The sequence below is a fragment of the Phocoena sinus genome, chromosome 1 (assembly GCF_008692025.1).
Source record: "Phocoena sinus isolate mPhoSin1 chromosome 1, mPhoSin1.pri, whole genome shotgun sequence".
Lineage (NCBI taxonomy): Eukaryota > Metazoa > Chordata > Mammalia > Artiodactyla > Phocoenidae > Phocoena > Phocoena sinus.
The window spans coordinates 141,896,472-141,910,393 of NC_045763.1; the positions used below are offsets into that span (position 1 = coordinate 141,896,472).

Below are 13,922 nucleotides of genomic sequence, written 5' to 3' on the forward strand. Positions count from 1 at the left end.
AGACTGAATTCAACAATACATTAAAAGGATCATACACCATGATCAATTGGGATTTATCCTAGGGATACAAGGATTTTTCAGTATGCACAAATCAATCAGTATGATACACCACAGTAACAAATTGAAGAATAAAAGCCATATGATTATCTCCATAGATGCAGAAAAACTTTTGACAAAATTCAACACCCCTTTATGATAAAAATGCTCCATCCAGAAAGGGGGCATAGAGAGAACCTACCTCAACATAGAAAGGCCATATATGACAAACCCACAGCTAACATTGTACTCAGTGGTGAAACTGAAAGCATTCCTCTAAGGTCAGGAACAAGACAAGGATGTCCACTCTCACCACTTTTATCTAATATACTTTTAGAAGTCCTAGCCATGGCAATCAGAGAATAAAAAGAAGTAAAAGGAATCCAAATTGGAAATCCAAAGAGTAAAAAAATCCAAAAAGTAAAACTGTTACTGTTTGCAGGTAAAGTGATACTATACATAGAAAATCCTAAAGATTTTGCTACCAGAAAACTACTAGAGCTCAATGAATTTGGTAAAGTTGCAGGATACAAAATTAATACACAGAAATCTGTTGCATTTCTATACACTAACAATGAAAGATCAGAAAGAGAAATTAAGGAAACAGTCTCATTTACCATCGCATCAAAAAGAATTAAATACCTATGAATAAGCATACCGAAGGAGGCAAAAGACCTGTACTCTGAAAACTAAAATGCTGATAAAAGAAATTGAAGATGGCACAAACAGATGGAAAGATATACTGTGGTCTTGGATTGGAAGAATCAATACTGTCAAAATGACTATACTACTCAGAGCTATCTACAGACTCAGTGCAATCCCTATCAAATTACCAATGGCATTTTTCCCAGAAGTAGAGCAAAAAAAATTTTTAATTTGTATGGAAACACAAAAGTCCCTGAATGGCCAAAGCAATCCTGAGAAAGAAAAACAGAGCTGGAGGAATCAGGCTCCCTAACTTCAAACTATACTACAAAGCTACCGTAATCAAAACAGTATAGTACTGGCACAAAAACAGAAATATGGGTCAGTGGAACAGGATAGAAAGCCCAGAAATAAACCCACACAACCTATGGTCAATTAATCTATGACAAAGGAGGCAAGACTATGCAATGGAAAAAAGACAGTCTCTTCAATAAGTGGAGCTGGGAAAACTGGACAGCTACATGTAAAAGAATGAAATTAAAACATTCTCTAACACCATACACAAAAATGAACTCAAAATGAATTCAAGACCTAAATGTAGGACTAGATACTATAAAACTCTTAAGAGGAAAACATAGGAAGAACACTCTTTGACATAGATCGCAGCAACATCTTTTTGGATCCACCTCCTAGAGTAATGAAAATAAAAGCAAAAATAAACAAATAGGACCTAATTAAACTTAAAAGTTTTGCACAGCAAAGGAAATCATAAACAAAATGAAAACACAACCCACAGAATGGGAGAAAATATTTACAAACAAAGTGACCAACAAAGGATAAACCTCAAAATATACAAACAGCTCATGCAGCTCAATATGAAAAAACTAACAACCTAATCAAAAAATGGGCAGAAGATCTAAATATACATTTCTCTAATGAAGACATAAAGATGGCCAAAAAGCACATGAAAAGATGCTAAATATCACTAATTATTAGAGTAATGCAAACCAAAACTCCAATGAGGTATCACCTCACACCAGTCAGAATGGCCATCATTAAAAAGTCTACAAATAATAATTGCTAGAGAGGATGTGGAGAAAAGGGAACCCTCCTACACTGTTGGTAGGAATGTAAACTGGTACAACCACTATGGAAAACTGTATGGAGAAACCATACATATATCCAGAGAAAACCATACTTCGAAAAGATGCATGTACCCCAATGTTCATTGCAGCACTATTTACAATAGCCAAGATATGGAATGGCTAAATGTCCATTGACAGAGGAATGGGTAAAGAAGATGTGGCACGTATATACAATGGAATATTACTCAGCCATAAAAAAGAATGCAATAATGCCATTTGCAGCAACATGGATGGACCTAGAGATTATCATACTAAGTGAAGTCAGTCAGAAAGAGAAAGATAAATAGTATATGGTATCACTTATACGTGGAATCTAAAAAGATGATACAAATGAACTTATTTGCAGAACAAACAGACTCACAGACTTTGAAAACAAACTTATGGTTACCAAAGGGGAGAGGTGGTGGGGGGAGGGATATATTAGGAGTTTGGGATTAACATATACACACTAATATATATAAAATAGGTAATTGAAAAAGACCTACTGTATAGCACACGGAACTCTACTCAATAATCTGTAATAACCTATATGGGAAAAGAATCTGAAAAAGAATGGATATATGTATATGTGCAACTGAACCACTTGGCTGTACAACTGAAACTAACACAACATTGTAAGTCAACTGTAGCCCAATATAAAATAAAAATTAAACTTAAAAACATGTTATCACATTTGTGCATTTATGTGACATGTACAGGTTTTGAAAGATTAAATTAGAAAATCTGAAATAGAAAACAAGAACAAAATAAGACATTGGAAATCTCAAACTTGGGAATGTAAGATTAGAACATGGAGAGCCTAAAATATGGTGAGATTGTTCTTTTGAGGGTTTGTAATAGAACAATAGAAAAGTGGCAGGAGCTTGAGGTGAGTAGAGACCTGAGGGAGGAATTTTGTTGGGATAGGAAAGATTTGATTATGTCTACAGGGTTGTGCGAAAGATGACAGTAAGGAGAAGGGCATTAAAAATACAGAAGAGGAGGGCATGATCAGTGGACCACAGTCATCATGATGAGGAAGGAGGAGATGGGCTGCAGAGATCAAAAACTGAAATAGAGGAACTCTTCTTAAATGGAAGGAGTGGTCTCCCTTTTTCTGGAATGAAAGGAAGGAAAGGGGAGAAGTTACAAAATACAGGCAGGTGCACACAAGTTTGGTGAATTCATGCCTGCAGGGTTTTTTTTCCATTGCACTATGACCCAGATGGTGTTCAGGAAGATTAATTTGGCAGTGACTACAAATGAGGAGAAAAGCTAAAGTTGCTGCAGTCATTTGAGTGCAAGGTAATAAACACCTGCATCAGACTAATAGCAGCAAAAATTGGGAAGAAGGGTCAAATTGCAAAAGTTGTTGCAGAAGACTTAACTTTATTGTTTTTTTTTTTTCTACCTTCAGTACTCCAGTCTGTCTGCAACATTCCAGGGCTAAAAGTTCCTAAAACTGGAATGGGAGCCATATGGTAAATAAAATAGTTAAAATAGAGAAGTTTTGCATCAACATAGTTCTGAATCACTAGCAAACTTCTACCTTGGAGTAGTGTTGAAGAGAATAACCCTCTCCAGCAGTTAATTCTATCAATTATCTAGCAGATCCTTTGAGAGCACTTCAATTGGATTCTTTTTAGGGAAGATCTTAAACATCATGATCACTAAAATATTTAACATTTGGGATAAATTAAGCCAAGTTTTCTAACAGCATGTAAAGCAAGTTTTGTTTTCTTTAACAGATATTAATGAATGTCAAGAATCCAGCCCCTGTCACCACCACTGTTTCAATGCCATAGGAAGTTTTCACTGTGGATGTGAACCTGGGTATCAACTCAAAGGCAGAAAATGTGTGGGTAAGAAGAGGGCTATGAATTCAAAGCAGTAACATCTTTGTAACTTTTTTTTTTAATTTAATTTTATTTATTTTTTTATACATCAGGTTCTTATTAGTCATCAGTTTTATACACATCAGTGTATACATGTCAATCCCAATCACCCAATTCAACAAACCACCATCCCCACCCCGCCACCGCTTTTCCCCCTTGGTGTCCATACATTTGTTCTCTACATCTGTGTCTCTATTTCTGCCCTGCAAACCGGTTCATCTGTACCATTTTGCTAGGTTCCACATATATACGTTAATACATGATTTTTTTTCTCTTTCTGACTTCACTCTGTATGACAGTCTCTAGATCCATCCACATCTCAACAAATGACTCAGTTTCGTTCCTTTTTATGGCTGACTAATATTCCACTGTATATATGTACCACATCTTCTTTATCCATTCAACTGTCGATGGGCATTTAGGTTGCTTCCATGAACGGGCTATTGTAAATAGTGCTGCAGTGAACATTGGGCTGCATGTGTCTTTTAGAATTATGGTTTCTCTGGGTATATGCCCAGTAGTGGGATTGCTAGATCATATGGTAATTCTATTTTTACTTTTTTAAGGAACCTCCATACTGTCCTCCATAGTGGCTATATCAATTTACATTCCCACCAACAGTGCAAGACAGTTCCCTTTTCTCCACACCCTCTCCAGTATTTGCTGTTTGTAGATATTCGGATGATGTCTATTCTAACAGGTGGGAGGTGATCTCTCATTGTAGTTTTGATTTGCATTTCTTTAATAATTAGTGATGTTGAGCAGCTTTTCATGTGCTTCTTGGCCATCTGTACGTCTTCTTTGAAGAAATGTCTATTTAGGTCTTCTGCCCATTTTTGGATTGGGTTGTTTCTTTTTTTAATATTGAGCTGCACGAGCTCTTTATATATTTTGGAGATTAATCCTTTGTCCATTGATTCGTTTGCAAATATTTTCTCCCATTCTGAAGGTTCTCTTTTCATCTTATTTATGGTTTCCTTTGCTGTGCAAAAGCTTTGAAGTTTCATTAGGTCCCATTTGTTTATTTTTGTTTTTATTTCTATTACTCTAGGAGGTGGATCAAAAAAGATCTTGCTGTGATTTATGTCAAAGAGTGTTCTTCCTATGTTTTCCTCTAAGACTTTGATAGTGTCCAGTCTTACATTTAGGTTTCGAATCCATTTTGAGTTTATTTTTGTGTATGGTGTTAGGGAGTGTTCTAATTTCATTCTTTTACATGTAGCTATCCAGTTTTCCCAGCACCACTTATTGAAGACACTGTCTTTTCTCCATTGTATATCCTTGCATCCTTTGTCATAGATTAGTTGACCATAGGTGTGGGGGTTTATCTCTGGGCTTTCTATCTTGTGTCATTGATCTATGTTTCTGGTTTTGTGCCAGTACCAAATTGTCTTGATTACTGTAGCTTTATACTACAGTCTGAAGTCATGGAGTCTGATTCCTCAAGCTCCATTTTTTTCCCTCAAGACTGCTTTGGCTATTCAGAGTCCTTTGTGTCTCCATACAAATTTTAAGAGTTTTTGTTCTAGTTATGTAAAAAATGCCATTGGTAATTTGATAGGGATTGCACTGAATCTCTAGATTGTTTGGGGTAGTACAGTCATTTTCACAATGTTGATTTTTCCAATCCAAGAACATGGTATATCTCTCCATCTGTTGGTATTGTCTTTAATTTCTTTCATGAGTGTCTTATACTTCTCTGCATACAGGTCTTTGTCTCCCTAGGTAGGTTTATTCCTAGGTATTTTATTCTTTTGGTTGCAGTGGTAAATGGGAGTGTTTCCTTAATTTCTCTTTCAGATTTTTCATCATTAGTATATAGGAATGCAAGAGATTTTCTGTGTATTAATTTTGTATCCTGTAACTTTAACAGATTCATTGATTAGCTCTAGTAGTTTTCTGGTGGCATCTTTAGGATTTTCTATGTATAGTATCATGTCATCTGCAGACTGTGACAGTTTTACTTCTTCTTTTTCAATTTGTATTCCCTTTATTTCTTTTTCTTCTCTGATTGCCATGGCTAGGACTTCCAAAACTATGTTGAATAATAGTGGTGAGAGTGGACATCCTTGCCTTGTTCCTGATCTCAGAGGAAATGCTTTAACTTTTTCACCATTCAGAATGATGTTTGCTGTGGGTTTGTCGTATATGACCTTTATTATGTTGAGGTAGGTTCCCTCTATGCCCACTCTCTGGAGAGTTTTTATCATAAATGGGTGTTGAATTTTGTCAAAAGCTTTTTCTGCATCTATTGAGATGATCATATGGTTTTTATTCTTCAGTTTGTTAATATGGTGTATCACATTGATTGATTTGCGTATATTGAAGAATCCTAGCATCCCTGGGATAAATCCCACTTGATCATGGTGTATGATCCTTTTAATGTGTTGTTGCATTCTGTTTGCTAGTATTCTGCTGAGGATTTTTGCATCTATATTCATCAGTGATATTGGTCTGTAACTTTTTTTTTTTGTAGTATCTTTGTCTGGTTTTGGTATCAGGGTGATGGTGGCCTCGTAGAATGAGTTTGGGAGTCTTCCTTCCTCCACAATTTTTGGAAGAGTTTGAGAAGGATGGGTGTTAGCTGTTCTCTAAATGTTTCATAGAATTGACCTGTGACGCCATCTGATCCTGGACTTTTGTTTATTGGAAGATTTTTAATCACAGTTTCAATTTCATTACTTGTGATTGGTCTGTTCATATTTTCTGTTTCTTCCTGGTTCAGTCTCGGAAGGTTATACCTTTCTAAGAATTTGTCCATTTCTTCCAGATTGTCCATTTTATTGGCATAGAGTTGCTTGTAGTAGTCCCTTAGGATTCTTTGTATTTCTGCAGTGTCTGTTCTAACTTCTTCTTTTTCATTTCTAATTTTATTGATTTGAGTCCTCTCCCTCTTTGTCTTGATGAGTCTGGCTAATGGTTTATCAGTTTTCTTTATCTTCTCAAAGAACCAGCTTTTAGTTTTATTGATCTTTGCTATTGTTTTCTTTGTTTCTATTTCATTTATTTCTGCTCTGATATGATTTCTTTCCTTCTTCTAACTTTAGGTTTTGTTTGTTCCTCTTTCTCTAGTTCCTTTAGGTGTAAGTTTAGATTGTTTATTTGAGATTTTTCTTGTTTCTTAAGGTAGGATTGTATAGCTATACACTTCCCTCTTAGAACTGCTTTTGCTGCATCCCATTGGTTTTGGATCATCGTGTTTTCATTGTCATTTGTCTCTAGGTATTTTTTGATTTCCTCTTTGATTTCTTCAGTTATCTCTTGGTTATTTAGTAACATATTGTTTAGCGTCCATTTGTTTGTGTTTTCTATGTTTTTTTGCCTGTAATTGATTTCTAATCTCATAGCGTTGTGGTCAGAAAAGATGTTTGATATGATTTCAATTTTCTTAAGTTTACTGAAGCTTGATTTGTCAACCAAGATGTGATCTATCCTGGAGAATGTCCCATGTGCACTTCAGAAGAAAGTGTAAATCTGCTGTTTTGGATGGAATGTCCTATAAATATCAATTAAATCTATCTGGTCTATTGTGTCATTTAAAGCTTCTGTTTCCTTATTTATTTTCATTTTAATGATCTGTCCATTGGTGTGAGGTGTTAAAGTCCCCCACTATTACTTTGTTACTGTCAATTTCCTCTTTTATAGCTGATAGCAGTTGTGTTATTTATTGAAGTGCTCCTGTATTGGGTGCATATATAATTGTTATATCTTCTTCTTGGATTCATCCCTTGATCATTATGTAGTGTCCTTCCTTGTCTCTTGTAACATTCTTTATTTTAAAGTCTACTTTGTCTGATATGAGTATTGCTACTCCAGCTTTCTTTTGATTTCCATTTGCATGGAGTATCTTTTTCCATCCCCTCACTTTCAGTCTGAATGTGTCCCTAGGTCTGAAGTGGGTCTTTTGTAGACAGCATATACAAGCGTCTTGTTTTTGTATCCATTCAGGAAGCCTGTGTCTTTTGGTTGGAGCATTTAATCCATTCACATTGAACTTAATTATCAATATGTATGTTCCTATGACCCTTTTCTGAATTGTTCTGGGTTTGTTTTTGTAGGTCTTTTTCTTCTCTTGTGTTTCCTACTGAGAGAAGTTCCTTTAGCATTTGTTGTAGAGCTGGTTTGGTGGTGCTGAATAATTTAGCTTTTGTTTGTCTGTAAAGCTTTTGATTTCACCATCAAATATGAATGAGATCCTTGCCGGGTAGAGTAATCTTGGTTGCAGGTTCTTCCCTTTCATCACTTTAAGTATATCATGCCACTCCCTTCTGGCTTGTAGAGTTTCTGCTGAGAAATCAGCTGTTAACCTTATGGGAGTTCCCTTGTATGTTATTTGTCATTTTTCCCTTGCTGCTTTCAATAATTTTTCTTTGTCTTTAATTTTTGCCAATTTGATTATTATATGTCTCGGAGAGTTTCTCCTTGCATTTATCCTGTATGGGACTCTCTGTGCTTCCTGGACTTGGGTGGCTATTTCCTTTCCCATGTTAGGGAAGTTTTTGACTATAATCTCTTCAAATATTTTCTCAGGTCCTTTCTCTCTCTCTTCTCCTTCTGGGACCCCTATAATGCAAAGATTGTTGCGTTTAACGTTGTTCCAGAGGTCTCTTAGGCTGTCTTGATTTCTTTTCATTCTTTTTTCTTTATTGTGTTCCGCAGCAGTGAATTCCACCATTCTGTCTTCCAGGTCACTTATCCGTTCTTCTGCCTCAGTTATTCTGCTATTGATTCCTTCTAGTATAGCTTTCATTTCAGTTATTGTATTGTTCATCTGTGTTTGTTTGTTTTTTAATTCTTCTAGATCTTTGTTAAACATTTCTTGCATCTTCTCAATCTTTGCCTCCATTCTTTTTCTGAGGTCCTGGATCATCTTCACTATCATTATTCTGCATTCTTTTTCTGGATGGTTGCCTATCTGCACTTCATATAGTTGTTTTTCTGGGGTTTTATCTTGTTCCTTCATCTGGTACATGACCCTCTGCCTTTTCATCTTGTCTGTCTTTCTGTGAATGTGGTTTTTGTTCCACAGGGTGCAGGATTGTAGTTCTTCTTGCTTCTGCTGTCTGTCCTCTGGTGGATGAGGCTACTAAGAGGCTTATGCAAGTTTCCTGATGGGAGGGACTGATGGTGGGTAGAGCTGACTGTTGCTCTGGTGGGCAGAGCTCAGTGAAACTTTAATCCACTTGACTGCTGATGGGTGGGGCTGAGTTCCTCCCTGTTGGTTGTTTGGCCTGAGGCAACCCAACACTGGAGCCTACCTGGGCTCTTTGGTGGGGCTAATGGCAGCCTCTGGGAGGGCTCACGCCAAGGAATACTTCCCAGAACTTCTGCTGCCAGGGTCCTGTCCCCACGGTGAGCCACAACCACCCCCCGCCTCTGCAGGATACCTCCCAACACTAGCAGGTAGGTCTGATTCATTCTCCCCTGTGGTCACTGCTCCTTCCCCTGGGTCCCGATGCACACACTACGTTGTGTGTGTCCTCCAAGAGTGGAGTCTCTGTTTCCCCCAGTTCTGTCAAAGTCCTGCAATCAAATCCCAGTAGCCTTCAAAGTCTGATTCTCTAGGAATTCCTCCTCCCGTAGCCGGACCCCCAAGTTGGGAAGTCTGACATGGGGCTCAGAACCTTAACTCCAGTGGGTGGACTTCTGTGGTATAAGTGTTCTCCAGTGTGTGACTTACCCAACCAGCAGTTATGGGATTTGATTTTACTGTGATTGCGCCCCTCATACCGTCTAATGTCTCATTGTGGCTTCTCCTTTGTCTTTGGATGTGGGGTATCTTTTTTGGTGAGTTCCAGTGTTTTCCTGTCAATGATTATCCAGCAACAAGTTGTGATTCTGGTGTTCTCACAAGAGGCAGTGAGAGCACGTCCTTCTACTCCACCATCTTGGTTCCACTCTCCCTTTGTAACTTCTTAATGGTGCCTTATCTAATCCATGTGCCGTGTCCTGGGCTAGATTGTAATACCATGCATCATGTATGTGATCCATGCAAAAACAAAGTGGAAGCAAATGCTGTACATTACAGATTTCATTTTCTAATTACATAACCATTTTTTTTAACATTTCCCCTATTTTGTTACCAATTTTTTCACAAAATCATAATTTATATATATATACTTATATATAATGTATAAATATATAATTTTTCTTTTTCTAGGAGGAGGAAGTGGTTGGTATGGCTACCAGCTATGTGAAGTAATATTTTTTTATCGTAACATTTTAAAATAAAGTGCGTTACATAACTTGATTTAAACACTTTAACCTTTCACCATGATTATATAATCATCTATATTAGTTTATGATATCCTTAAAATCTGAAGGTATAATTTTTATGCAAAGTCGGAAGAAATCACTTTCTCAATCTGCATTACCTTTGTTCTCTCATCAAGATGTAAATGAGTGTAGACAGAATGTATGCAGACCAGATCAGCACTGCAAGAACACCCGCGGTGGCTATAAATGCATTGATCTTTGCCCAAACGGAATGACCAAGGCAGAAAACGGAACCTGCATTGGTGAGTGTCTGGCTGTCTCAGCTACTGTGATTCATTTACCATCAACAAGCCAAATAAGGCATTCATTCTTAAAACAAGTGATTAGAATAAATACAATCTAACAAGGAAATATCTTTTTCTAAAGGCTTTTTACTCCCAACTTCTAGTATTGTTGAGCTCTGGGGTCCCAGGGTCATGGCTATACCAGGAAATGAAAGCTCACCAGGGAGACTTAGCCCATTTTAACTCCCATCAGTTACACAATTGGTTTATATAGTTTCATATCCACATACATTAATATTATGTCATATAATTTCTAATATATATTAAGAATTTTGTTGGAAGGATGAAGAAAAAAATTATGTTTGTAGAGATTTATTAAAAGTTCAAAATAGAAAAAACAGCCATCACATCCTCCCCACAACCTCCTCCAAAAGCCGGAACAATAGGTTCTTTGAAGATAGCCCGGGTCAGGGACATCTGTGTCTGAAAGCGTTGGAAACCTTCACTGAGTCACTCAGAGACTTTCTGGTCCAACATCTCACAGCGTTGCTGTAACTTCAATGAACTATATACCAGTCTGAGCCATGTGGATGAAAGGCTCTTGGTGCTGCAGCCAGGAGTCAGTGCTGTGCCTCTGAGGTGGGAGAGCCAACTTCAGGACACTGGTCCACAAGAAAGCTCTCATCTCCACATAATATCAAATGCTGAAAATCTCCGAGAGATCTCCATCTCAACACCAGCACCCAGCTTCACTCAATGACCAGCAAGCTACAGTGCTGGACACCCTATGCCAAACAACTAGCAAAACAGGAACACAACCCCACCCATTAGCAGAGAGGCTGCCTAAAACCATAATAAGTCCACAGACAGCCCAAAACACACCACCACAGGTGGACCTGCCCACCAGAAAGACAAGATCCAGCCTCATCCACCAGAACACAGACACTAGTCCCCTCCACCAAGAAGCCTACACAACCCACTGAACCAACCTTAGCCACTGGGGACAGACACCAAAAACAATGGGACCTACGAACCTGCAGCCTGCAAAAAGGAGACCCCAAACACAGTAAGGTAAGCAAAATGAAAAGACAGAAAAACACACAGCAGATGAAGGAGCAAGATAAAAACCCACCAGACCTAACAAATGAAGAGGAAATAGGCAGTCTACCTGAAAAAGAATTCAGAATAACGATAGTAAAGATGATCCAAAATCTTAGAAATAGAATAGACAAAATGCAAGAAGCATTTAACAAGGACCTAGAAGAAATAAAGATGAAACAAACAATGATGAACAACACAATAAATGAAATTAAAAATACTCTAGAAGGGAACAATAGCAGAATAACTGAGGCAGAAGAACAGATAAATGACCTGGAAGATAAAATAGTGGAAATAACTACTGCAGAGCAGAATAAAGAAAAAAGACTGAAAAGAACTGAGGACAGTCTCAGAGACCTCTGGGACAACATTAAACACACCAACATTTGAATTATAGGGGTTCCAGAAGAAGAAGAGAAAAAGAAAGGGACTGAGAAAATATTTGAAGAGATGATAGTTGAAAACTTCCCTAATATGAGAAAGGAAATAGTTAATCAAGTCCAGGAAGCACAGAGAGTCCCATACAGGATAAATCCAAGGAGAAATACGCCAAGAAACATATTAATCAAACTGTCAAAAATTAAATACAAAGAAAGCATATTAAAAGCAGCAAGGAAAAAACAACAACTAACACACAAGGGACGCCGCATACGGTTAACAGCTGATCTCTCAGCAGAAACTCTACAAGCCAGAAGGGAGTGGCAGGATATATTGAAAGTGATGAAGGAGAAAAACCTGCAACCAAGATTACTCTACCCAGCAAGGATCTCATTCAGATTTGATGGAGAAATTAAAACCTTTACAGACAAGCAAAAGCTGAGAGAGTTCAGCACCACCAAACCAGCTTTACAACAAATGCTAAAGGAACTTCTCTAGGCAAGAAACACAAGAGAAGGAAAAGACCTACAATAATGAACCCAAAACAATTTAGAAAATGGGAATAGGAACATACATATCAATAATTACCTTAAATGTAAATGGACTAAGTGCTCCCACCAAAAGACACAGATTGGCTGAATGGATACAAAAACAAGACCCATATATATGCTGTCTACAAGAGACCCACTTCAGACCTAGAGACACATATAGACTGAAAGTAAAGAGATGGAAAAAGATATTCCATTCAAATGGAAACCAAAAGAAAGCTGGAGTAGCAATTCTCATAACAGACATAATAGATTTTAAAATAAAGACTATTAGAACAGACGAAGAAGGACACTACATAATGATCAAAGGATCGATCCAAGAGGAAGATATAACAATTGTAAATATTTATGCACCCAACATAGGAGCACGTCAATACATAAGGCAAATACTAACAGCCATAAAAGGGGAAATTGACAGTAACACATTCAGAGTAGGGGACTTTAACACCCCCCTTTCACCAATGGACAGATCATCCAAAATGAAAATAAATAAGGAAACACAAGCTTTAAATGATACATTAAACAAGATGGACTTAATTGATATTTATAGGACACTCCATGCAAAAAGAACAGAATACACATTTTTCTCAAGTGCTCATGGAACATTCTCCAGTATAGATCATATCTTGGGTCACAAATCAAGCATTGGTAAATTTAAGAAAATTGAAATTGTATCAAGTATCTTTTCCAACCACAACGCTACAAGACTAGATATCAATTACAGGAAAACATCTGTAAAAAATACAAACACATGGAGCTAAACAATATACTACTTAATAACGAAGTGATCACTGAAGAAATCAAAGGGGAAATTAAAAAATACCTAGAGGGGCTTCCCTGGTGGCGCAGTGGTTGGGAGTCCGCCTGCCGATGCAGGGGACGCGGGTTCGTGCCCCGGTCCGGGAGGATCCCACATGCCGCGGAGCGGCTGGGCCCGTGGGCCATGGCCGCTGGGCCTGCGCGTCTGGAGTCTGTGCTCCGCAACGGGAGAGGCCACGACAGTGAGAGGCCTGCGTACCGCAAAAAAAAAAAATACCTAGAAACAAATGACAATGGAGACACAATGACCCAAAACCTATGGGATGCAGCAAAAGCAGTTCTAAGAGGGAACTTTATAGCAATACAATCCTACCTTAAGAAACAGGAAACATCTCGAATAAACAACCTAACCTTGCACCTAAAGCAATTAGAGAAAGAAGAACAAAAAAGAACCCAAAGTTAGCAGAAGGAAAGAAATCATAAAAATCCGATCAGAAATAAATGAAAAAGAAATGAAGGAAACGATAGCAAAGATCAATAAAACTAAAAGATGGTTCTTTGAGATGATAAACAAAATTGATAAACCATTAGTCAGACTCATCAAGAAAAAAAGGGAGAACACTCAAATCAATAGAATTAGAAATGGAAAAGGAGAAGTAACACCTGACACTGCAGAAATACAAAAGATCATGAGAGATTACTACAAGCAACTCTATGCCAATAAAATGGACAACCTGGAAGAAATGGACAAATTCTTAGAAATGCACAACTTGCCAAGACTGAATCAGGAAGAAATAGAAAATATGAACAGACCAATCACAAGCACTGAAATTGAAACTGTGATTAAAAATCTTCCAACAAACAAAAGCCCAGGACCAGATGGCTTCACAGGCGAATTCTATCAAACATTTAGAGAAGAGCTAACACCTATCCTTCTCA

The 13,922-nt window shown here is 37.6% G+C and overlaps 1 protein-coding gene across 1 annotated transcript in view; it reads left to right on the plus strand.

The window, feature by feature from the left end:
• Positions 1 to 13,922, plus strand: part of HMCN1 (hemicentin 1) — a 521,707-nt gene that overhangs the window by 482,206 nt on the left and 25,579 nt on the right. Inside the window, exons 101-102 of the mRNA XM_032606174.1 lie at positions 3,554 to 3,667; positions 10,093 to 10,218. Of these exons, the coding sequence (XP_032462065.1) occupies positions 3,554 to 3,667; positions 10,093 to 10,218 (240 nt within the window). The remainder of the gene's footprint in view (positions 1 to 3,553; positions 3,668 to 10,092; positions 10,219 to 13,922) is intronic.